Below are 22,613 nucleotides of genomic sequence, written 5' to 3'. Positions count from 1 at the left end.
GTACGTCCGCGACCTTCCGCGACGTCCACGTAGTGCTTCCTCGCCAACACAGTGTGCGTACTCGGGCCTGTTCAGTGAACGACGCACTGAACAAGTTACAGGTGAAATCTGGTTCACCTTTGTCTTGTGATGCGACTAAAGAGTGACATTAGATTCAACCGCCAAGGTTACTATAAAGATAGGAAATCGGAAAGGCCCGTGTGGAGCCGACAAGGGTCAATCACAGCTTTTAAGGGGTCGGCGAATTATCTTTGTGCAAAATGGCAATCTTATGAATACCAATGAGGCACAGTGGGCTTCATTGTCGGAGGCACCGGCCAGCTTTAATGAGTGGCGTAGCAGTTGCCAATGAGTGGCGTAGCAGTTGCCAATGCGTAGGTGTTCTTTTGCCCTTGCGCAGGTGCCCAGGAGTACGGGGAGGCGGCTGCCTACATCCAGGCGCAGTTCGAAGCCAAGAACAAATCCACCACCAAGGAGATCTACTGCCACATGACCTGTGCCACGGACACGACCAACATCCAGTTTGTGTTCGACGCGGTCACGGATGTCATCATTGCCAACAACCTGCGCGGCTGCGGACTCTACTGAGCGGCGGCCGCTGGTGCCTCCCGCGCGGCCGACCCGAACTGGAGGCCTGCTCACTCGACAGCAGCCAAGTTGCATGTTGATTTCCCTTCCCTTGCATTTCGTGATACTCCTGCCGCCACTTGGGCCGCGGACTAAGGACTCGTGAATGTGTTTCTCCCCCTTTTTGCGCTGGTCGGGAAGGTATGCAACCTTTTTGCTTTCTCCGCAAGGGGCCTCCCCGCCTTCTTTTCCACTGTTGCTGTTGGTGGTGATGTTGCCGAGGCGTCCGCTGTTCACGTCGCGGGCCACCGTTGCCAGCGGCGGCCGACACCCCGCCGCAGCCCGAGAGAGGGCGCCCGCCGCAGCAGCACACACACACATAAGGACACACACACACTGGGACGAGAGAGAGAGAGGAAAAAAACCACAAAAAAAGAGAAGCTCCTTGGGACATTTTGGTCCGCGTTATATGTACACATATATATCCATATAGTTGCGTATATTTATATATATGTACATATATAAGCGTATATGTATGTATATATAAACACATATGTATGTGTGGCAACGTCTCGGCCGAGGCACAACAGCGTCGAAGCAGAGAGGCAGCAAGTTCTCCTTTCGTTTCCGCCAAGATAGCCTAGTCGGGTAGACACTTGCACCAGCGCTTCTCTGCCAACCTGGTTCGGGGTGGCGGAAGGGCGGCGAGGATACCCCAAAGTGATGTATCATATACTACATAGGGGGGAAGGGTAACCTTTCGTTTTTGTAAAAGCACGGTTCTTTCCAACGTCGGAGGGCGATCCCGCCTCGGGAGAGGTACGAACAAAAAGGGAAACAAGGAAAAGACACACACAACAGCGAACAGCAACAACACAAAGCAAAGTGAAGGGGTTCTGCTCTCGGGGAACCCTGCGGGAACGAACCACCGCCGGGGCGCGCGCGCGAAAGGGGCTCCGTCGCTGGCCGAGAGGGCGGGGGATGTCGCCTCTTTCGCAGTAGGTTTACGCGGAGAAGGTGAGACTATAAATATATACATAATTCTATACTATAATAAGTATATGTGTACCGTGTGAGAGTGCAGGAAGCAAGCCTGTTTCAGTCCTGTTTTGAGAGTGCTTACTCAATAAAAAGTGACGCGTGTTCTCTCTGACGCCCTCCCCATCCAGCTCCTAACGGCGGAGACCCCCCACCCGAAAGGTGACATTCTGCTTTCGCCCTTGGTATGCCTGCCGCTTTCCGCCCGGGCGCCTTCTTTTCCTTCGGTTCTCTCTGAAAGGACTCAACCTTTCGTCCGCGTAGTGATTCAAAGTGGTTCAAGTTCAAAAACTAGCCCCAGAAGCCAATGAGCGCCGCCGCTCGGCGAGTCTGCTCCTGCGCGTGCTGCTCCGTAGACGCATATCTGGTTTCGCAAGCCTGCTCTGCCGGGGTCCTCGCTTGGCCGTTCTCCCCCGCGTTCTTCTGTTGCACTCTGGCACCCGGAGAAGTGACGATTGCTCAGGTACTGTACTCAACATTAGCTGCCAGTGACGCGGCGGACTTCCCCCAGAAGCTGCCGGGTCACCTACCCGAGAGCAGTATTTCAGTGGCTGGCTTCGCGGCCCAGTCTGTGCTCGAGGTCCATCTTCCTCCGTAGAGTCAGCTACTAGTTTCGAGCTGTGGTCATGAGGGTACCCTCATCGCTGCCTTGGTTTCTCGTTTCGGTTCTCTTCCGAGCTTGGAATGCCGAGCGCAACTGTGACGTCGCCCCGTCTCTCTTAACGTTCATTCCTTTTTTCTTTGTCGCTATGCAAAGGGTCTTCGTAACCGTTTGCAATTCGCTCTTCCAAACGTTCGCCGAAAGCCCTGCAAGGAGAATCGCCGCGGTATCCCGCCAATCGACGGACTAGCGGTGGCCAAAATCCTAGTGAACGCAAGGCCATCGCACGTGTCTCCTGGAAGCCCAAAAAAAAATTCACGGCTGGTTTTGGCCTCTGTTGTCGCTGGAGGAGGCAGGAAGCATTTCGAACCACGCCTACGTTGTGTTTGTAGGGGGGCCCCACACGGCCACCCGTCGGCGGCGAAGGTCGCTCCCAATGGGCAGCGCGGGAGAGATCGGGAGTCGTTAGCGAGAGCCTCTGGCAGGCTACCGTACAGCTAGCCTCATCCGCTGCACAAGTGCCGCCTGTCCGGGCGAGCCGTGTGAAGCCACCCTGTGCACGCGCTGTGCGTCCGCTGTTCTCTTTCGTTCTCTGGCAACTCTGGCACAACATTCCTCGTTGCATCTGGTTCATGCCGCGCCATCTGCATATTCAGGCGTTCACGCTTCGTTCTCAACGCGCCTCACACCTGGAAGTCGATGGCTTCAATTGCATTGCTTTCTTTCTTTTGGGAATGTGACGGTCACAGTCCCTAGATCTCCTCTGGTCCGTGCGCGCTGCATATCTCGTTTCTGCCAGGCCACCTTCGTGTCGCGAGCTGTAACGAGCCGTGACACCAGAGTGCTCAGGCATGTGGCCGCCTGCACGACCACAGCTTGCGTCTTGAAATCTTCATCCGAAAAAGTTACATCACCCGGCTTCTATAACTTGTCACTTCAAGGCAACCTCTTCTGTCACCGCAGTCACGTTGAGCCGCCCACGGCCGACACTTCAAGTAGGGATCATTTTGTTTCGAGGTGACCGCAGGTAGCTCGAATGCCATTTGAGAGGCGAAAACTGTACTGCACGTCGTCTTCTCGCCAGCTTTTAACGCCACTGTGAGGGGAATGCTAGCAAGTGCAATTGCGTGGTGAAATGCAGCATGCTGTAAGTGTAGGTGTATCATGGATGCTGACTTTTTGTGCAAGAATAATGCCTCATCTTTCAGCCAGATAACTTCGGAATGTGTGACAGCTGTACGCGTTTGTAACCAGACAAAGAGCACTAGCCGCACGTCAGTATGAAGACGTGCTTCAGTAGAGACTTAATTACAAAAACTATTTGAATGACATGAGTACAAAAATCTGGGATACAACCAACACTAAAGCATGGCGTAAATGGATTGCGTGCTAGTTTTATGTCGTTTCTTCACTCCACTGACCCGCATTAAGAGGTTTTGTGTCTTAGCAAGCTATTAAAAAAAATTACGGATTGTACGCGCCACTACTGGAAACGTCTTTTTTTTTCAATAAACTGTTCAGACGATTGATAAGCACGTTTATTCATGAGATTGAGTATTACAGGTATGAGGCAGCATGTGAGTAGAACTGGCTCGCAGCCACCGAGATGGCATTCTGAAGTTCACATCTGACTCTTGCTTGGTGCTAGACGGTTACAGCAGACCGCGCATCTTGTCCCCGTGCGGTACCCGGCTGGCGTCAACTGGTCGTGTGAGCATAGAAGCTGGCCCTCGCCGCGTACCTTGCCGGGACAGCGAATTGGGTCCGCTGGGACTTTCTCGTAAATGTCCAGCAATTAGAGCAGGTGGCACCCGATAGGGGTGGGTGCATCATCGGAGGGTCGCATCCACGGCGTACGAGAAGGCGGCCATATTCCTTTGTCCGAGTAATCCTTGCTTTTGAGGCCGTAGCTTCTCAAAGTGCCTGCTCAGCGACAAGAATGGTTTGTGACCAGAGACTATCCAGGGCTTGTGACTACACCCTTGGCAATGCACTTGGTTGCTTGAGTTGTTATTTTTGTTATTGTTGTTGTTGTTATTTTGCGGCTGGACGGACAGATAAGATGGTTCTTGCTGGCAACCTTCCATTTGGGCTTTTGAGGCTCTTGGGACCAGGGGCCGGATTGTGGCGTGGTAAGACTGCGTTGATTGTTGCGTTTCTTTGTTTTTGTTTTTTCTTCTATGTTGCATTTCCGGGTGCGTGTACTACCGCGTGCTCGTCACATCTGCTCCGATGCAAACCTTGCTTCTTTCCTCCTTCGTTTCTTCGTCTGTGTTTTTTCTCGTCAATCAAACTATCGGGGATATGAACTTTACTATACGACAAGTGGGTTAAGACAATATGACGTGTCGTTCTTAATCTGTAATTTTTCTCCAAGTCAGCAAGCGTTTTGAGTAAGCAGTTGAAATAAAGTACATTCAAATCATTTGTTTTGCGGTGACTGCAAACCACAAAAAAAGGTTTATCAGTTTCTCTTCTTTTTGTTGTGTATGCAGTATCTGCAATTTTATGCCCAATGAATAAAATTCCTTCGTCGTGTGTTCCTTGTAATGTGCTGATTCTGGCTTTGAGGGCAAGAACGAAGCATACTGTTCGCCTGTCGTTCATGACCTCATCGCAAACCATCAGCTCCTGTCCTCGCCCCTCTCACGTATTCCCTGCGTAGCGTCACAGCGTCGCGAACTCCGCCTGCGAGCACTGTCCAGTATACCGGTCAATGGTCAATGGAAATAAGAAAGTCAGTCTCTGAGGCAGGACATCAAGACTCGTCTGGACTGTTTGCCACAGTAAGGTGCACTCATACAAGCTAATTAATGCACGTGACACGTCAGGAATATGTGAACGCACCTAGAGAGATGCAAGCTACGCATCAGCGCTGTCAGTGCCCATTTTTCTAGCTTCTTGTAGCTTGCTTTTGACTGTTTAAAACCATGTAGTGAGTACCGTCAAAGAATGCGCTGCACAACAGAAACACAGTCTGCAGATAGAGGGCGCCACTTAAGTTCAAACGCCTAGCGATGAAAGGTGTGCAAGAATTTTTAACAGAGAATGAGTTCTGTAGAGCTTGTTTTTTGTCGTTACCGTCTTGAACTCTAAGCAGCTGTTAAAAATATTTTCCTCAACGTTTTAGACGTGCAAGAGAAAACCAATATGTAAGATTCTTATGCTGTTCACAAATTGGCCTTTAGAATGCGTGTTTGGCTGCCCACTGTGATCGTCTGAGATTACGGAGTGAAGAAATGCCATGCTGTTTCACTAAAGCCGTTTAGCGCTGGGGAGGCTGGAGCTGGCGTCAGGCTAGAAACGGCCGCAATTCAGAAGACGTTAGCTGGTAAGAAGGAAACATGGATGATTTGTAGATCAGCTAGTTTTCTAATTGGCAAGGGTAAAATAAGTTGCCAATCAGGAATCGTTCTTATGTCCCAACAGCTTTGTGAAATTGGGGCTTGTGACTAGCTGATTCCAGATTTAGGTCTACAGGGCTGCACTCATAGTCAAGGCAGAGCATGACCAGATCAGTCTGCATGCAGACTGCCTGAAGCTAGTTCCCCATGGCCATATCAGTCGTGGTCCGCAAAACATTCACCGTTTGCAGATTGAACATTGTGAACGCCGTGCATTAGGTGCTCAAGCATAAATAATCTGAATTAGCCTAATACTGCGCAATCGGAAACAGCGAGCACATCACGAGATATTCAGTGAGATGCGATTTTAAACATTTCACTGTCTGACCTTGTATCCATCAGCAGCTGCTGTGGGAACCTAAGAACCTTCTTTCCAAACCCGTCGCTTTCTGGCAGGAGCGTGCTCATTGAAGGCCCCGGCATAAAAATCGCACGACGCTCACGGCCGAGCCTGTCTTGCTCCCTTTCAGCTTATCCGACGAACGCCGAGGCACGCAACCTTCGATTACAAGAAGCGAATGTGGGCAAAGGCCCCCACCTATGCACAGCACGCCACGCGACTTGTGGTTTCTGAGCGAAGAAACGCGCGTCCTTGAGGTGCGGCGCGTTCTTAAGAGGAATTCGTAAACACCTGGTGGCATTGTGACCAGGACGCAATACCTAGTGCTTGGTTGATGACAAGGAGCCATAGCAAGACCGCGAAGAGCAAGGATGAGAGACAGCGTCGACATCTACATTACAACGGTTCGGCCAGTTGAAAGAACATGCGCAAGTTTGTCGGCTCCTGCGCCGGTTTTAGTCAAACTACGCTGAACGAGCTACTTTTATAATGCTTCAATGTTTACTTAAAGGAAAAAAAAAAAAACGGGTAATCCAGTTGGCCTTTAAACTGCAACTAGTACTTAATAACGGTCGAAAAAAAAAACATTGCCTTGCGAACTTACTCCTCGAAGGGCGCTTAGGGTAAACTATTTCAGCGACGTCAATGTAATGACCATGAGTTTTACTATTACCGGGTCCTTCTCTTCCGCAATGACACTTCGTTTATTGCTTTCGGCTTAGTATGCTACACAAAATTGTAGTCATTGTCCAAGCGCATAACCCGGGAGAGAGACTGACTGGAAGCTGTTGTGAAACAAGGTGAACGCTGGATGCTTCCTGACATTGCTGGCTATCCGCAGTTTAGCTTGCCTCTTCGGTCCACTTCCTCGCCCACTCATTGACTTACTGTCGCACTCACCTGATGCGTTTACACACCCACACGTTCCGCTTTTCTGCCACCTCATTCCAGTCTAGCAGTCATGACGTCATCGCTTGTTTTGGCGGATCACGTCATAATAAGTCCTCTGCTGCGCTCAAAACGAAAGGACCTTATCATGTTGGCCTTGTAGACGGATAGCCCCATTCGCTTTGCAGAAGGATAACACTATGGAGGGCGGAAAACCTGAAAGGGATGCTTTGATTACGTATAAAGGGAATATGTGAAGAAGGTGGAGGTGGAGCTCACATTAATACTCTACAGTGCTTCACCCTTTGGTTCCGGTAGACATGCATGATAATCATGATGATTGTTCACGTCTATGCATCGTTTCCTCTTGGCAAAGTGTTTAAGTTCCAGCGTGATCCAGCTTACGGTCGTCGAGTGAAATTTGCAGGCAACAGTAATGCGCGCTATAGCATTTAATAAGCAAACCTCGCTGCTATCGCATCGCATACGGTTTTTGTATCCCATGCATCATCATGCAATGCCAACTACATATGACAACGTAACATTGTAGTAATATGATTTTGTAATGAAATAAAACCGCAGTGAAGTTCGCCTACTTATGCGGTGATAAGAAGGCTTTCTTTGCGATTGCACGTTTCGGTTTATTGCAAAAACTATAAATTTTGTGTATTTTCTCATACCGCATCACCTGACCCTACTGCCTGACCGGTTCTAAGAGGCGCTGATGATTTCAGCTGCCTGCTCGGCCAACATCACCACAACAGAGTGCGGGGTGCTTGACAGCGCGAATGGTATAACCGATGCATCCACAACACGAAGTCTTTCCACACCTCTGACCCTGCAAAAAAAAAAAAAAGGCGCCTTCACGTATGGGGCTCATTCGTATCAAGTAATTAGACAATGAATTGTTTTAACATATGTAATTATCATGTTTAACAAATGATAACATGTTTTAACAATGTTTTAACACATGTAATGATCTGAAACAACTATTAATTAAATCCGCGCGGCTAAGGGCACAAGACAGGTGCGTCGTCCACGCAAAAAAAGAAAACAACGTAATTTCTGTGTATTGCTTTTCACCTATTAATCGAGCATTCATAGTGCTTGTCAAATTTTTTTTTCCGACGGTCATTTTATGCCCGCAAAAGGTAGAAAGAGGTCTGGAGCAAATCGCTCATCAGATCTATCTGCGCACGTGTTTTTTTTTTTATTATTGCGATAGTGTGCTGGTGCCATAGTACATGTTACATGTATTTCATTGATTAAATGGCGTTTTTTTTTTCTCCCCACGGCAGCGCCAGTGCTAGAAAAGACGCAAAAATTAAAACATTGCAAAACACTGCACAATTCCTGCATTTCTCTGCGTTGTTCTATAAAAACGTGTGAGGTTCGCAAATGAGATTTGCTGCATTTTTACGGGCCAAACTTCAATGCAGAAAATAAGCGCGCAGCAGTGGAGGACTCCAGATTATTGTAGGCTAGCAGCAATCTTTATCACGCTTCGAAATCTCAGAAGGGTTGAAATGCGGGCCAGTTGGTACATTGTAAACGGAAAAAAACCAGTCACACAAGACGACCAGTCGTTGTGGTGTGTACACTCTTCTTGTCCGTCGTCTTGTGTGACTGGCTTTTTTCCGTCGAAATCTCAGCAAGCGAGAGTTTTCTTTCTTTCTTTTTTGCCATATAGTATTGCCTTCGCAGCAAAAACAAAAAAATGCAGCCTTTCGTAGAGTAGCTGGCTCATGAATATGTATCACAGTGACTCAAGAACAGCAGACACTGATGCCACCTGCCCGAAAAAAAAGCGCTTCTTTTTTGTGCTACAGGACGGTCGCGTTTAGAAAGGCTATTTTCTTGCTCTCTCTCTCTCTTGCTTTTTGTTCTAGAAGATAATGCGGCTACCGTCGGAAGTTGGTGTGCAGGATGCCCTTAAAGTATACTAGCACCGGATGTACCCCAGCATATGTCGCCCTTTGTCGGCCCCTCACCTCGGGATTTGGTCCTAGGTATTTGTGCACCAAGCCAGGCCTTTATATCGACTATTACTGACTCCACCAGGATGATGATGTATTTTTTTTTTTTCGGGAGCAATTTGCGTTAGAAGAGAAGTGAGCTGCAGGCGCCTATGGACTCTGACACGTCTACTGCACTCTGACGCATGTTAAAGAGCCGCACAAATAGTATTAAGCTGTTTATAGAGCCTACTTTGTGTTTACTGTGCAAGGATGAAGCCCACGCACTGCCCTACTGCTCGGAGGTTCTGCCCTGATCGTCTGCGTGATGAAGTCATGAAACTTTATGTTACCGGCCTTATCTTCACTGCGACTAAGGCCGAAAATCTGACCTCATTACAGTTACTGTAGTGATTTTCCGTGCCCGCGAGCGGGAAGACGAATAATTCTACACTAAGGCCTCTCTGTTGTAAAGATGACTCCCTTGTTCCACTACCTTCAGAGACAGATTATTGATGCCCTATCTTTTTTCAAAGTGTTTTTTTTTCTGCGAAGTGCAGCGAAATGATCGCATTTTTTTGCCTGAATTTGAAGTGGAAGCATTCACGGGGGGCTTTGGGTTCGACTCAGCAACTCTGGTTGCTTCTTCGGTCCAAAGAGGACACGTCACCAATTCTCATAACAAGGCGGAGGAGTAAGAAGGGGAGTGGAGAGATATCGCAAAGGTAAGAAATAATACAGACCTCCAACGTGTACCATTTCGCTCTGGCAAGTTGTAAGATTCAGAATTACGGGCGAGGCGGCATTAAGTGAGATTTTCTGTCAAGCAGCAAGCGCGGGTCGTACCTGAAGACCTCATCGACCACCGCCGATGAGTCCGATGCGTCGCCCATGGCCGCAGTGCCAACTGGATGGTGGAGCGATCCCGCCGCCGCGCGGGCCCAGCACTCGAGAAAATCGCCGTTCTGGACGGACGCCTCCAAGTGCTCGCAGTAGCGAAGCCGGGGTATGTGAGGTGATGCCCCCAGGGCAGACAGGGCCTTGTCTGACGCCAGCACCAAAGCTGTTGTCATTGCTGACAGGACAGAAGAAATGAACTGTGGTCATAGCAACGATGCTCAACTATCTCATCTTTCATCTTTTCACTCTACGCCTCAGAATTTGATGCCTGTTTCTGTTGTTTGCTGCAGCAGCGTGACGAATATTTCAGACTACGCCTCAAATTAAAGTGGGAGCTGCGTAAGCCTTCTATCACGTTGTCAAGCAGAAAACGAAAGACCTGCAAGGTTCAATAATTGTAGTGTCTCCCCTCTTGTTCTGGGTTTTCTGTCTTAGTTTGCGCTGTTTTTTCCACCATGAATTCACACCAACTAGCCCAAATGTCTGCTTTGCTCAATAATTGTACTTAGCTGTGTCGCACTAAAAAAGATCCTTATAAGGTGAGCTTCCTGTCTCCAGCGAGCAGCTCACGTGTGGGTGCTGAAAATTGCACCCAAAGTGGTTACATACGCTCTTAGCCGATTTTGGCTCCTTATGTTGTCGGCTCACCAAACATGGAGCACTTAAGGGGACCCTTTTACGCCCCGATTTGATAAAAAATGCATAGCTTTGGTACCCTACAGTTCTTAATAGCAGCACTGAACGAGATAGGATAGTTATGAAATCGAAGGTCATACCGTTCGTCACGCAGCGAATGTCGTGCGGGTCGCTGAAATATCGCGGGTCAATGTCCGGAGAGTCTAGCGCGTGCCCTGTGTGCAGGGTAATTCGGCCCTTGGATTTTGGGTGACGGCAGGACGCCAGCAGTAAAAATCCTTCCTTGTTGGCGTTGCCAATGTCCGGAAAAGAAGCCTCGATATCCTAAACAGAAGGAAAATTCAGGCATGCATACACCCGCAGTAAGCAGAAAAAAACAAAAAAGTTTGACTTTCTGTGTGTACATGAACAACGAAGTAAGGTGTACGGTTACACAAACATGGCCGGCACAACTTTGTTGTCCTCATCACGCCAGAAGACGAAAAGCCTGGGAGCCTATTCCTTTTCCTTTTAGCCGCTGCGGTGGCTCAGTGGTATGGCGCTCGGCTGCTGACCCGAGAGGCGCGGGTTCGATCCCGGCCGCGGCGTTGGAATATCGATAGAGGCAAAATTCTAGAGGCCTGTGTACAGTGCCATGTCAGTGCACGTTGAAGAGCCCCAGGTGGGGGAAATTTCCGGAGCCCTTCACTACGGCGTCCCTCATAGCCTGAGTAACTTAGAGACGTTAAACCCCCCCATAAACCACAAAACCTTCTCGTCTTTTATTTTTGCAACTACTTTGAACCACATGGTGTTCGAACCCGAAAATACACTCACTTCAGATCTGCGATAAACATCGCTGTTAGACATGTCGTATTATTGTGCATTTGCTTTCAGTCCAGCCTAATCCTGTAGGCTGTCCAGTTGGAGAACAAGGAAAATGAAACTGTGATTTCCATGTACATCTTTTCCTTTTACGGCGCAAGCGTGATGCCTGCTGGAGCTGTCCGTAAGCGTCGTGAAATGAATACGCCAGGATACAGCCTAAGTCGAGTATTAAGGCGAAAGCCTTTAATGCCTCATCGTTGTCGACAGAAGGCTGTCAGCAGAAGGTGGTCAGCAGAGGTTTTACGCTTTTCTAATCAGACCAGAAAAAAAATCTTTGTGCACGATGGGATTCGAACTCCCATCCTTCTGTTCCGCAGCCGAGCGTGCTAATGGCTATGCCACTTCCTGCCAACGCATATGTAGTTCTCCTTGTCCAGGACGCTGGAGAGTGTTTGCAGAAAGGCGTCGAATCAGACGGATGCCTTTCAAACGCCCTCCAGTGTCTCCAGCATTTAAGATTCACAAACAATTGTGTACTTAATTAACATCTTAACCACACATCAGTGACACAAGCAGCTACACCGCGTTTAATGCTTTCGCCTCACCGCACTGTAGGTCAACAAAGCGCACCCCTGAATTTTTTTCCAGGAAATATTGTAGCCCTGCTAGTTTTTTTCTCCATATGCGTACCTCTTTCTTCATGTGCGAAATTCTTGAAAGAACATCTTCTCTGAAGGAACCAAAGTTCATTACTAAAAACATCGCCTCAAGATGACGATCTCCGATAGATGTCCTCAGGACGGATGCAACTGCGCTGGAGGCCAGGTATCCTGAAAAGAAAAGGAACGCTGGCACCCCACTGACAAAGAAAAGCTCATGACTGCCTTAGGCTATTCTGAGAGAATATTTTGGTTTCTAAATTCTTCTAGAAATTTTTTGGCACTAAGCTTGGTTCGAACTTAGGTAAGGGCCTATATACACTATATTAAACCTATAAAGACACCTTTATGGACGCTATAGAAAGAATAAAAATATTTGGTGAGGCTTTAAAAAATATCAATAGAGCAATTATAGTGTCGTAGCCCATTTGGCAGAAAGGCCGCTGAAGATCACTGAGGACCATTTAGAGAACTTTCAACATCGCATGAGGCACGGCCACAAAGTACAAGGCCACAAAGTACCGCGCCGTTCATTTCAATGGAGCGGTGGACTGCAAACGGTTGCAACAGACGATATGTACAGGAGCGAGCAAAAATGGACAGACCACGGCTTCAGCTGCAGTAGCGGCTGCGGGGCCGCACCGCGTTGCAGCCATCTTGCGCCGCTCGCTCGCGGCCGGAGTGCTCCGAGTGAAGACAGACTTCTCGCGCTGGTATTTAGCACGCTTGACAAATTTCTAGAGCGGCGTCCGGCTGCTCCTGTGCTGACGGTTGCGAAGAAGGGTGAAGCGCATCGCAAAGCGTCCAGTACATGACGCTGTTGCGCAGTAGAGGAGCAAGCGGAGGGCGGCGCGGCGTCAGACCACTGCGCTCCGGAGTGGCGAAGGTCGATTTGATTTTAGTTGCACCAATGTTTCGCATTTTCTCTACACTGAAGAAAGAGTGTCTTTTTTTTTGTTTTTTTACCTTGAGTTGCGAACTGGACTGCACGATGTTTTCTACGTCTAACGTGTTTTTAGTTGGATGCAGCTCAAGTCTGCAGTGAAGCTCCGCCCACATTCAGGAACGCCGCAACCGAATTCCTCCGCGACAAAAGTTAGTCCATTGTTAAAGATTTTCATTAAACAAGAAGCTAATCAAGAAACGAAATTATAAGTTCAAGAATTTCGATGCCGCTGCTAGCTTGACACAGAAAAACATTAAAAACGCTGATTTTATCCACTGTTATGCTTGGTCCGTGGAGTCATAATTGGAGGACGCTTCAGCTTCGCCTTTAAGAGTGGAACACGACACCGTGTTGCAGGTGGTGGTGGTGTAAACCAACGCATTTTTTCAATTGTTTCAATTAATTTATTGATCAATTACACACGCTAAATTTCCTTGATTACCATCATCAAGCATTGGCTTTTAATTCTGAGCATTTTGACGCCTTTCAAAGCACCTTTTCCAATTTTTTAATTTCTTGAATTAATACCTTAATTATAGCGATTTCATTAACTCGTCATCGCCTATCATATACCAATCGATCATCAGTCACTAGAAGCACAAATTACCATGATACGATTTTTTTACGCAGCCCCCGATCATTTCCGACCCGCGGTGCCGACTACTATACTACGCCGACAGCTTTTCGACCGAACGATCTGTATACTCTGTCGCGTAATATAGGAAGACACGGACGAGAGCCAGTGCTGCCAACTTCTGTCCTTTTTTTTTTATTTTCAAGTTGTAATCTACTATAATAGCGTATTCCAATCGGTGATACGGAACAAGCTTTCTTGCTCCATGAATTGGAAAACGTGTTTCAAACGGCGATTTGGATACAGATCCGGAGTTTTGATTGGCTACCGCTAATTCGCGACGTATATTGTCTCTTTCGTTTGCTCCATATCGCAGGTTAGCAAAAGTGGAGTGAGCACAAGAACTGTGACAGAACTGTTTGTCCGCGACAGCTGACGGCGCGTGCGTGTATACGCAGTGCGCCCTACCGAATCTTAGTGTCTTTTCCTACGGGCATCCCTGAGGCACAGATTTTTTATACAAAAGCCGCAAGGGGCCGCTCTTTGTTTTCGCGGCGAACTCTGGCCGGGCAAACTAGTTAACGCCTGCGAGCCATTTTGTGATCTCAGTAAGGAGATGAAGGAAAAATATGGCGCGGATTCGCAATAGCTAATCAAAATCGGAATCTTAGTCCAAATCGCCCTTTGAAACGCGCTTTCCAGTTCATGGGGCAAGAAAGCTCGTTTCGGATTGCTGATCGGAATATACTTAGATGCGTTAGACGGTGAGAACATCGTGCAGTCGAGTTCTCAACTCAAGGTAAAAACAACCCATTCTTTCCTCAGTGCGCCCCGCCGCGGTGGCTCAGTGGTTACGGCGCTCGGCTGCTGACCCGAAAGACGCGGGTTCGATCCCGGCTGCGGCGGCTGAATTTCGATGGAGGCGAAATTCTAGAGGCCCGTGTACTGTGCGATGTCAGTGAACGTTAAAGAACCCCAGGTGGTCGAAATTGTCCGGAGCCCTTCACTACGGCGTCCCTCATAGCCCGAGTTGCTTTGGGACTTTAAACCCCAATAAACCAAACCAAACCATCTTTCCTCAGTGGGGACAAAATATGAAACATCAGTACAGTTCCTTTACCAATCCGGAGCGATGTCGTTTGACACCACTCTGCCGCCCACTTGCCCCGCTATTTCGCGACAGCGCCGTGTCCCAGACACTTTGGGATGCGCGCATGTTTTCGCCGCGACCATAAGCAGCAGAATGACCGAACGCCGGACTAGAAACTTATCAAGTTTGATAAGCACCAGCGCGAGAGAAAGGGCGAAGTTTGTCCGCACTCGGGGCACTCCTAGTCGCGCAGCGTGCGCGCGGCGCTAGATAGTCAGGCTTTTGCCGCCGAAGCAGTGGTCTCACCACTTTTTCTCCCTTCTGTACTTCTAGTGTTCAAGGCTTCCGAGCTTGTTATTTTTAGTTCTCTGAACACGCTAATCAAAATCTGTTGCTGATGCGCCCAAAGCCGCAGTAAAAGCTAGTCTTTCCAGCTTCGTCCAGAGGCAGATACTGCAATTCACGATATAAAATGCACGTGCACATTCCACCGAATAAGTGGCTTCTTGACACGTGGCTCAATGTGTCTATCAAAAACTAAAGCAGCATTTCAGCGAATCTTTTCAGCTCGAAGGCAGTGAAATTTTCCCAAGGAAACTCACGCCACCCACCTTCACCCCAAATATACTTCCAGATTTGCAACAAGCTTTTCGTCTTGTATTCGTTGATGCTGACGGGAGCCTTTAGATTGAAATAAATTGGCACTGTGACATGGTCTTGAAGGTTGTTGCCAACTCCCGGAAGCTCGCTGACAACCGGTATCTGCACAGAAATTTAATGATTTCATTGTCCGAAAGGGTGGAAAACATTTCATCGTAATTGTTTGGAACAGGTGAATATAAATGCGAAGCTCGACCATTGAAGTATGTTTCTGTGCTCAATAGAAGTGGATGATGAAAAAAATTCAAGGACGAAACAATGGCAAGATCTGCTGAAGCGATCTGAAACTTTTCTTGCCTGAAATTTGTCCAGGACACCTCTCGGCCCGATTCCGGACAGCAAAAGAATGTGGGGTGATCCGACAGCACCCGAAGAAATGATAACTTCACGCTTAGCGCCAGCTTGGTAGACTGCGCCGTCAGAAATAATTTCAACCCCGACTGCCGTCGCATTCTCAAAGAGGACCTGCAATGAGATGAGTGAGCAAATCAGAAATTCTAAGGAGGTGTTCCATCAACCCACTTGTGGAGTGATTAATAGTAATAAGAGCATTATCATATCGAAACAAAAAATGAATTAGTTTTTATTTCAACTAATCATTGCTTCCAAAGAAGTGTTGTGCTTAAAACTTCGTTATCGCGAAATGAACAGCAAAACGTCTTGCTTGAAGCTTAAGTACCACAAAACTTTTTACTCAGACTCCCGTTGTATTCTTCAAGAGGGCTTACAATATTTAAGCTGAGTGAAGTAACGGTCATTCGTAGTTTTTTTTTTTTTTTTTTATCCTGATCGCAAGACCTGATGCAATGGAATCATTCTTTCAAACAGTGCTAGAACAGGCGCCGGTTCGTTATGCATCTTGCTTACCGCTTGCAACAACACAACAGCATACTGATAAGACAAGAAACAGGCATTTACAGTCTCGGCCATAGTATAACGGAGCATGTTCTGTGATCGGACTCTTCTCACGCCTTGCCTAACGAAAATTAGGAATATGACTGATGCATACGTGTGTTCACATGCCGCTGGTGCGCTCGCGCATGAACTCAATAAACCATCATGTCTTCTTTGCGGAAAGCGTGAGACATTTTGTCGGCGCCTGTACACACAAAGCGCTTCGTGTGTACATATAGGTATGCTTCTTCTCTCGTCAGTAGTATCGGTTTGTAGCGCGTAGAAACAAAGATATATTCTCTCAACATGCGCTTTGCTTATAAATCAGTGATGTTCCGTTCGGGCACGTTTCCCTTTTCCAGGGAGTTTTACAGCTAAAATTTGGCGAAAATGGCGTTTTTATACAGCTTGAGGGATGTTTGATGAGCGAAATCGCCTCACTTTTTCCAAATTTAAGGAGTTTTGAAGCTTCTGGAGAGAAAGAGACCTGAAATAGGAGAATTTTTGCGTAATCCAGGGAATTTTGGGATACGGCATGGAACGTCACTGTCATAAGCCTCGTTTATAATGATAATATTGCATTTAAAGAGTAAAAGTCACGCCATAATGGTTAATACTTTTCGGACCCGTCTGTAAATATGCCCAATCTGTTGGAAAGCATTACTTATAGCAAAACATTTTGTTATCCCGTTAAACACTATGTTGAGACAACGGCACTTGTGCCCAGCGAAGTAAGAAACCAGACCTATAGCTAGACCAGCTTTTGCGAAAGGTAAACATTTATCGACGCGTTTTGGGGAGAACGGGGGGGGGGGGGGGGGGGGGGGCGTTGCTATTTGCTCAATGCATTTTAGCCCCTTTTATCATAGAAAACATGAGCCCCTCCGCGGTGGCTCAGTGGTTACGGCGCTCCGCTGCTGGCCTGAAATACTTGGGTTTGATCCCGGGCGCGGCGGCGAATTTCGATGGAGGCAAAATTCTAAAGGCCCGTGTACTGCGCAATGTCAGTGCACGTTAAAGAACCCCAGGTGGTCGAAGTTTCCGGAGCCCTTCACTGCGGCGTCCCTCATAGCCTGAGTCGCTTTGGGACGTTAAACCCCAATAAACCAAAGCATAGAAAACGTGAAGTCAATGCGGTTCTCCTCTAAAAAAAGTTCTGTTGGTCCCCTCATTTCCTTCTAGTGCCTGCCATGGCGTTTACTCGAACGCGTTCATATCCTATGAGGGAAGGCTGTACCGGCCTGTGCAGGTTGATACGCGTCCGTAACTTGGGAAAGTTCACCTCGGCGTGGCATCGAGATCACTAAAGTCGAGGTCACCAGTGAAGTATCTTTTCGTCCCCTCGTGCCGTGGGAATAGCTTTTTGGATGTCGTAGGCCAAATGTCTCGAGGCGACACATTTCGCTTTGGGGCCAATTGGCCTGAACAGTGCGATGTTGGCACTTGAAGCACTAACACATCCTAATCAGGAACGAGAAGCGCGCGCCGACAAAAGACTGAACAAGTGGCGCCGAGTATTGACCGAAGTTGCCAATTTGCCAGCTTCCGGCGGGCTGCCGTAGTTTAGGCGAAATTCGAAAGAAGGCGCTAGGTGTAGCACACTACCTGGCCTCACGGCGGATGCTGGCAGCAGGCGCATTCTTTGGGTCTAGCGCCTCTGCACTGGCGCTCTGCTCAGACCTTCACAGGCATTTATTTCCAGTAGTGGTGCGTTAGGAAGGGAAGTCAGGTAAGTAAACGAAAGAGAGTGAGAGGTACATATTTACCGTCAGCAGCAGGTGCGCGACTTGCGTCTGAAACCCCTAGCCGCGCGCTACTTTTCATTGTGGCCACCAAACGCATAGTGTTCCGGATTTTTAATTATATCGCGCCAGCATCGACTGCCAGATGTACCGGTGCTGAGGCGAAGCAGCGCGGAAATACGGAAACAATGACAAGGAGGCAACGAATAAGCGTACTGATCATGCTGCTGGAGCGAGCGTCGTCTGCTTGGCTGTCCTGCTTCGTGAAAGGCAACTCGTCGAAGCAAGTTTGATGACCGAGTTCTGATAGCACTTGTTTCATGTTCTATCTGCTGCATGTTTGTGGTTCTGAATTGGTGCAAACGCGTATCGTCTTAAGAGCGGCGCTAGGCACCGGTAGCGTTTGCGGGTAGAATCTCGAGCACGTTTGTTGAACTAAACTAATCCGCCGATATCGGGGGTCCTCTACAATTTGTTTTTCGAAAGTAACGATTGCAAATGGTTTCTCAGGCATGCTAGGCTGTTTATCGCAAATGTGAGCACTCTTCAGATCTCACCTACACTTTATGCAGCAGAAAAAAAAAACTGTTGGTGCAGCTTCTTGGGGTTTCAATGCACAGTATTGTGTATCTCTATCGTTGGTTGGTTTATGGGGTTTAACGTCCCAAAGCGTATCTCTATCGTGAATACTAATAAAAAAATTTCTCGCCTCAACCACTCGCTCATTTGCAGTAAAGCTGGGCACAGAGCTTGCGTATTGTGGTAACTTTTGTCTCGTAGAAAATTTTACAATGATAATTACTTAATTCAGCCGCGAAGGATACAACTCTGTAATCGTCTTCGCCAAAATCGATGAATTGAAAGCCGCCAACGCCAAATTGCCGCGAAGGGCGGCAGTGGCGCCATTAAAGGACGTGCGCAGTTTCTAATGCTGTCCTCGGCGCCTTTCGCGTCGTGGCGCTTTGTTATGCAATCAACAGATGGCGCCACTAATGCGCTTTGGCGAAAAACCAGAGTTGGCAGCTTTCGTTCGTCGATTTCGAGGCAGACGATTACGGGTTTTCATCATGCGCGACTGAATTACGTAAGTACTGCTAACAAGCTTACCACGAGACAAAAGTTACCGCAATACCCAAGTTATGTGCCCAGTTTCAGCGCAAACGAGCCAGTGGTTGAGACGAGAAAGTTTTTAAAAGTCTTCACAATAAAGATGCACACTACTGTATAACAGTCGTTGATGGGCAAGGGTTGCTTCGCACTAATCAGAACAGCCTAGCAGATGACGCTTGTTCCAGCAGCAGGAATGGGCATCTCCTTGCTCTTACACTCTTACATACTTTCTGCTCTCGTTCGTCTACCGGCGCAACAGCGCTGAACATTCCACGCTCTCGCGAAATTATTAAAAGCCCGGAATGCTGTACAGGAGCCTACCACGGGCCGTGACTAAACATGAAAGGTATGGCGAGGCTGGAGATGTTTCAACGCTTTCAGCCCTTCGAGGGCTATTAAGGTGGAAGGACGCGCAGTTGTAACTTCATTTTCTTTAGAGCAAGTTCGCGTCCCCAAGAATGATCGTGCTGTTTGAAGTCGCGAAGCCGTGGCTGGCGTCGCACGATGCAGTTCGCAGTGCGTGCCATTCTGGCTAGCATTGAATACGCTTCGCGCCTGCTGCGTTGGCTATGTGGAATCGGAGAAGGGAGTGCTGTCTTACCAGGAGCATGAACTGGCAAGATCACTTCGAACAAAAGCCACAACAACATTTCTTTCCTACGCATCAGTGTAGTGTAACGTCAGTCAACGAGAGAAAATAAAAACCTTGTGATGCTACTATTAGAGGCCAAAATATTATTTCCACGAAAAAGTCTCACCCTGCTTACGTGCGCGCCAGTCATAATCCTGAGCCTTGGGTTTGTTAGCACAGGCTTAATGTACAAATCATAGGTCGTCCATTTTCTGCCCTGGTAAACGTTGCCTGAAAATGAAATGGCTTTGTATTACTGGCAACTGTAAATAGGAAATAAAATAATGAAACATGAATTCAGCAGTTGAAAAGTTGAATTCAGAACTCGCATTCATCAGTTCAATTAAACCGTGAAGCGTGAATTCAAATAAAAATTCATGGGTGTCGGAATAAAAAGTTTGCATAACATTTTAGGTACAGAAATAATAAACGTGCATTCGTTAATATATGATGGACAAAACAAACAGCGCACAACAAAAATTCCATTTTTATTCTTCATTCGTTGCTGATCGAGTGTATGCTTTCATGATTTCTACAATGTCCGCCCTCGCCACACGATATTCTGCCGAACCCAGGATTACATTTTAGTTAATGCGTTTACATTGATAAAAAAAGTAAAGAACTAATTATGTTGCACGTAATTACGCGGTAAGGACAGGAGAATGACACCACACTGATTTCGCATGCATCAAAGTTGCCGCTAACGCCCTTTCCACAGCAGCTGTAACCATTGTGAGGCAGCTACCATTATTTCGATCTCAGTGGTGGCAACGTTGGTTACAACAATATACTTCTAAGAAAATTCGCCCTGTAGTACTTTCAAATACAGACAGGGGCCTGCGTATTCTCTTCAATGCAGAACAAAGAACTGAATATCGTAAACAATTTTCAAAAACCACATCGCTGCCATCCACTTTTTCGCCAAGGAACAGTAGCCGGTCACTCTTGTTCGGCTGAAGCAGCGCTTAAGAACAATGAAATGTGAAATTCATCATACAGGACTGACAGATTCTCTCACGACCTTGCTTTCGGGTTCGTGTGCCGTTGTTGGCGCTTCGAGTACCTAGACAGCCGGAAACGCTCTCTTTCCCACTTTCCATCGTCTCCGCTGTGCACCTACAGCGTCATATATAGGGTACCGACAGCAAGGCCCGAGGAAACTTCCCGGGTCATCCAAGGAAATGGCCGGCGCATTTCTCACAAAGAGGAATGTATCAAACCATGAACGAACCGTACTTTTTAGCAGCTGGTTTTCTTCCTTGTCCAGGCCCAGTCCTAGGCGCCCAGCTGCTTGCTTGAACGCCGAGCACAGCTCTGAGGCGCCGCAATTCGTGTCCAACACCGGAATTCGCGCATCCAGCACCCCGTCGGCTGCGGCCAAATTCCCAGATGTGGCTCAGGATTGCGCGACGGGTTGATCAAAGCACTCGCCTGGCACTGATGGAAGCCAGGGGAAGGATGCAGGGGGCGACAGGGCAAGCAAAGTCAGGGAAACACAACAGCGAAATTCGAAGGACGAGAATGGGGCGCACGTTGCTGCGGAAATGCGCAGGACACGAGTAAGTGAGGGAGCACTCACATGCGAAGAGTGCGCAGAACTCGATGCGGCGCGTGAGCAAAAGAAGAAAAAGAAAATAATGCTGCAAGACCGAGCCCATGGCAACAAAGAACTGCGCGAAGGAGGTCAAGCTCATGGCTCAACCCGTCTAGTTGATGTAAGGAAAATAATTGCAGACAAGTGTTGTCGAAATGGCGATACGCTTTCCGAACCCCTTGCCCTTGTATTAAAAATCCTGGCCTGAAAATTCCGCTAGACTTGCCTGTGAACTGATATAACATCGGTCTCCATGAAATCTTCCTCGCGATTTCGCCTCACCCATGTTTTCTGCCGAGTTCGGCCTAACGCGCCATGACCGACTGCGCGTCACCGTGTGCCATGCAGTCTTCTTAACGCGAGAGCATTAAAGGCCCCGTTCCCCAGGAAATTCGGTGTTGGCGTCGTCGGTTTCGGCGTTGTGAGCGAAAAAACACGGCCATGGCTCTGGCAGGCGGTCCCCAGAGAGCAACCCAGGAGACAGGGGCCACTTAAGTCACCTGACCTTGCGGCGGAATCACAATTTCCCACCGGACAGAGAGCCAACTGCCCACCGTGGCAGTTAAATTAATGATTGGTCGCTTGGGGGGAAGAGCAACATGGGCCGCGCAAGGCCCACCACTAGGGGCACCTGCCTATCGAAGAAGAGTGGCGCATCGCTTGACCGCTACACCACTGCGCCAAGAGGGGTGTGAGGACTCCCAGGGATCTATGAACGTAAAGTAGAGAAGTACCTTTCGCATATATGGCAATTAACCCATTGCGCTATCGCGTCATACCATTAAGGCGGAGCTTAAGTGTCGCCTTTAATTATTTTTTCTTGCACATGACTATTCTATTTCCAATGACACGCTATAAGTCGGTTCCCTCAATATAACAGGTGTTGCAGGGAAGTCCGCCCCTAATTTTAAAAATATGTTTTTTGAAATAAATCTATAGCTTTGCAGCATGGTAATATAACACTGTTGGCGGGCGTCAGGAAGCCGGTAAATCATTTTGATAATAGACCGACATAATTCAAGAGCACTGCGGTAATTCCCTTCAAATGAGGTCCTCTAGTCAATGGAGTCAACCGACTATCATGACGTTGCGGTTACCCCCAGGCTCCTGCTAGCAATCTGCGGCGTTACACTAGCAGGTGCAAAGGGATTAATTGCCGCGTGACAATAGGTCGACCCGATCGGCGTGAGGACCTCCTTTCAGGGCATATGCCGCGGCGTTGTTGAGTTATACTTGACTGTAATAATCTGGTTAACTAAATTATAATTGCTAATATTTCAACTATTAGAGTTAGGCGCATAGTTGCAGTCATAGATTTGTAATTGGCCATTAGTAATAACCACATCAGTTTCTAGATATTCTAAAAAGCGAATATCCACGGCGCCGGGGCTCAACAAATCCTTGGCGCGTCGTGCGTGCAGGGACGCCCATCAGTGCACGAAATTTCCATATATACTGGCGAATCTCGAGAACCAAATACTAGACCAGATACCAGCGATTCTCAAGAACCGAATACTTGGAGGGCGCTATGCCTTGCATTGAATCTTACATTTCTCGTATTCATGCTGTTTTTTTCC

General features: G+C 47.9%; 2 protein-coding genes across 4 annotated transcripts in view; one reads left to right on the top strand and one right to left on the bottom strand.

Annotated features, from left to right (window-relative positions):
* The window catches only part of Galphao (G protein alpha o subunit), a 121,773-nt gene extending 117,027 nt beyond the window's left edge, over window positions 1-4,746 (top strand). The window contains exon 8 of the mRNA XM_089580487.1: window positions 401-4,746. Coding sequence (XP_089436613.1) covers window positions 401-588 — 188 coding nt within the window. The 3' untranslated portion in view covers window positions 589-4,746. The remainder of the gene's footprint in view (window positions 1-400) is intronic.
* The window catches only part of LOC149351189 (uncharacterized), a 42,247-nt gene that overhangs the window by 9,170 nt on the left and 10,464 nt on the right, over window positions 1-22,613 (bottom strand). The window contains exons 5-12 of one of the 3 annotated variants that reach the window (XM_089580484.1): window positions 20,679-20,813; window positions 19,570-19,673; window positions 15,363-15,530; window positions 15,017-15,167; window positions 11,827-11,966; window positions 10,470-10,653; window positions 9,640-9,868; window positions 3,727-7,676 (exon numbers count right to left, since the gene is read on the bottom strand). In XM_089580484.1, the coding sequence (XP_089436610.1) occupies window positions 7,550-7,676; window positions 9,640-9,868; window positions 10,470-10,653; window positions 11,827-11,966; window positions 15,017-15,167; window positions 15,363-15,530; window positions 19,570-19,673; window positions 20,679-20,813 (1,238 nt within the window). In that variant the 3' untranslated portion in view covers window positions 3,727-7,549. Of the gene's footprint in view, window positions 1-3,726; window positions 7,677-9,639; window positions 9,869-10,469; window positions 10,654-11,826; window positions 11,967-15,016; window positions 15,168-15,362; window positions 15,531-19,569; window positions 19,674-20,678; window positions 20,814-22,613 lie in introns of those variants that run through there. The other 2 variants (XM_089580483.1, XM_089580485.1) reach the window with 2 other exon arrangements.

The sequence above is a fragment of the Amblyomma mixtum genome, chromosome 3 (assembly GCF_055824585.1).
Source record: "Amblyomma mixtum isolate Tamu chromosome 3, ASM5582458v1, whole genome shotgun sequence".
In the NCBI taxonomy this organism is placed as follows: Eukaryota; Metazoa; Arthropoda; class Arachnida; order Ixodida; family Ixodidae; genus Amblyomma; species Amblyomma mixtum.
Note: the sequence above shows the minus strand (reverse complement) of the source record. Positions and strands in the feature narration are given on the sequence as shown.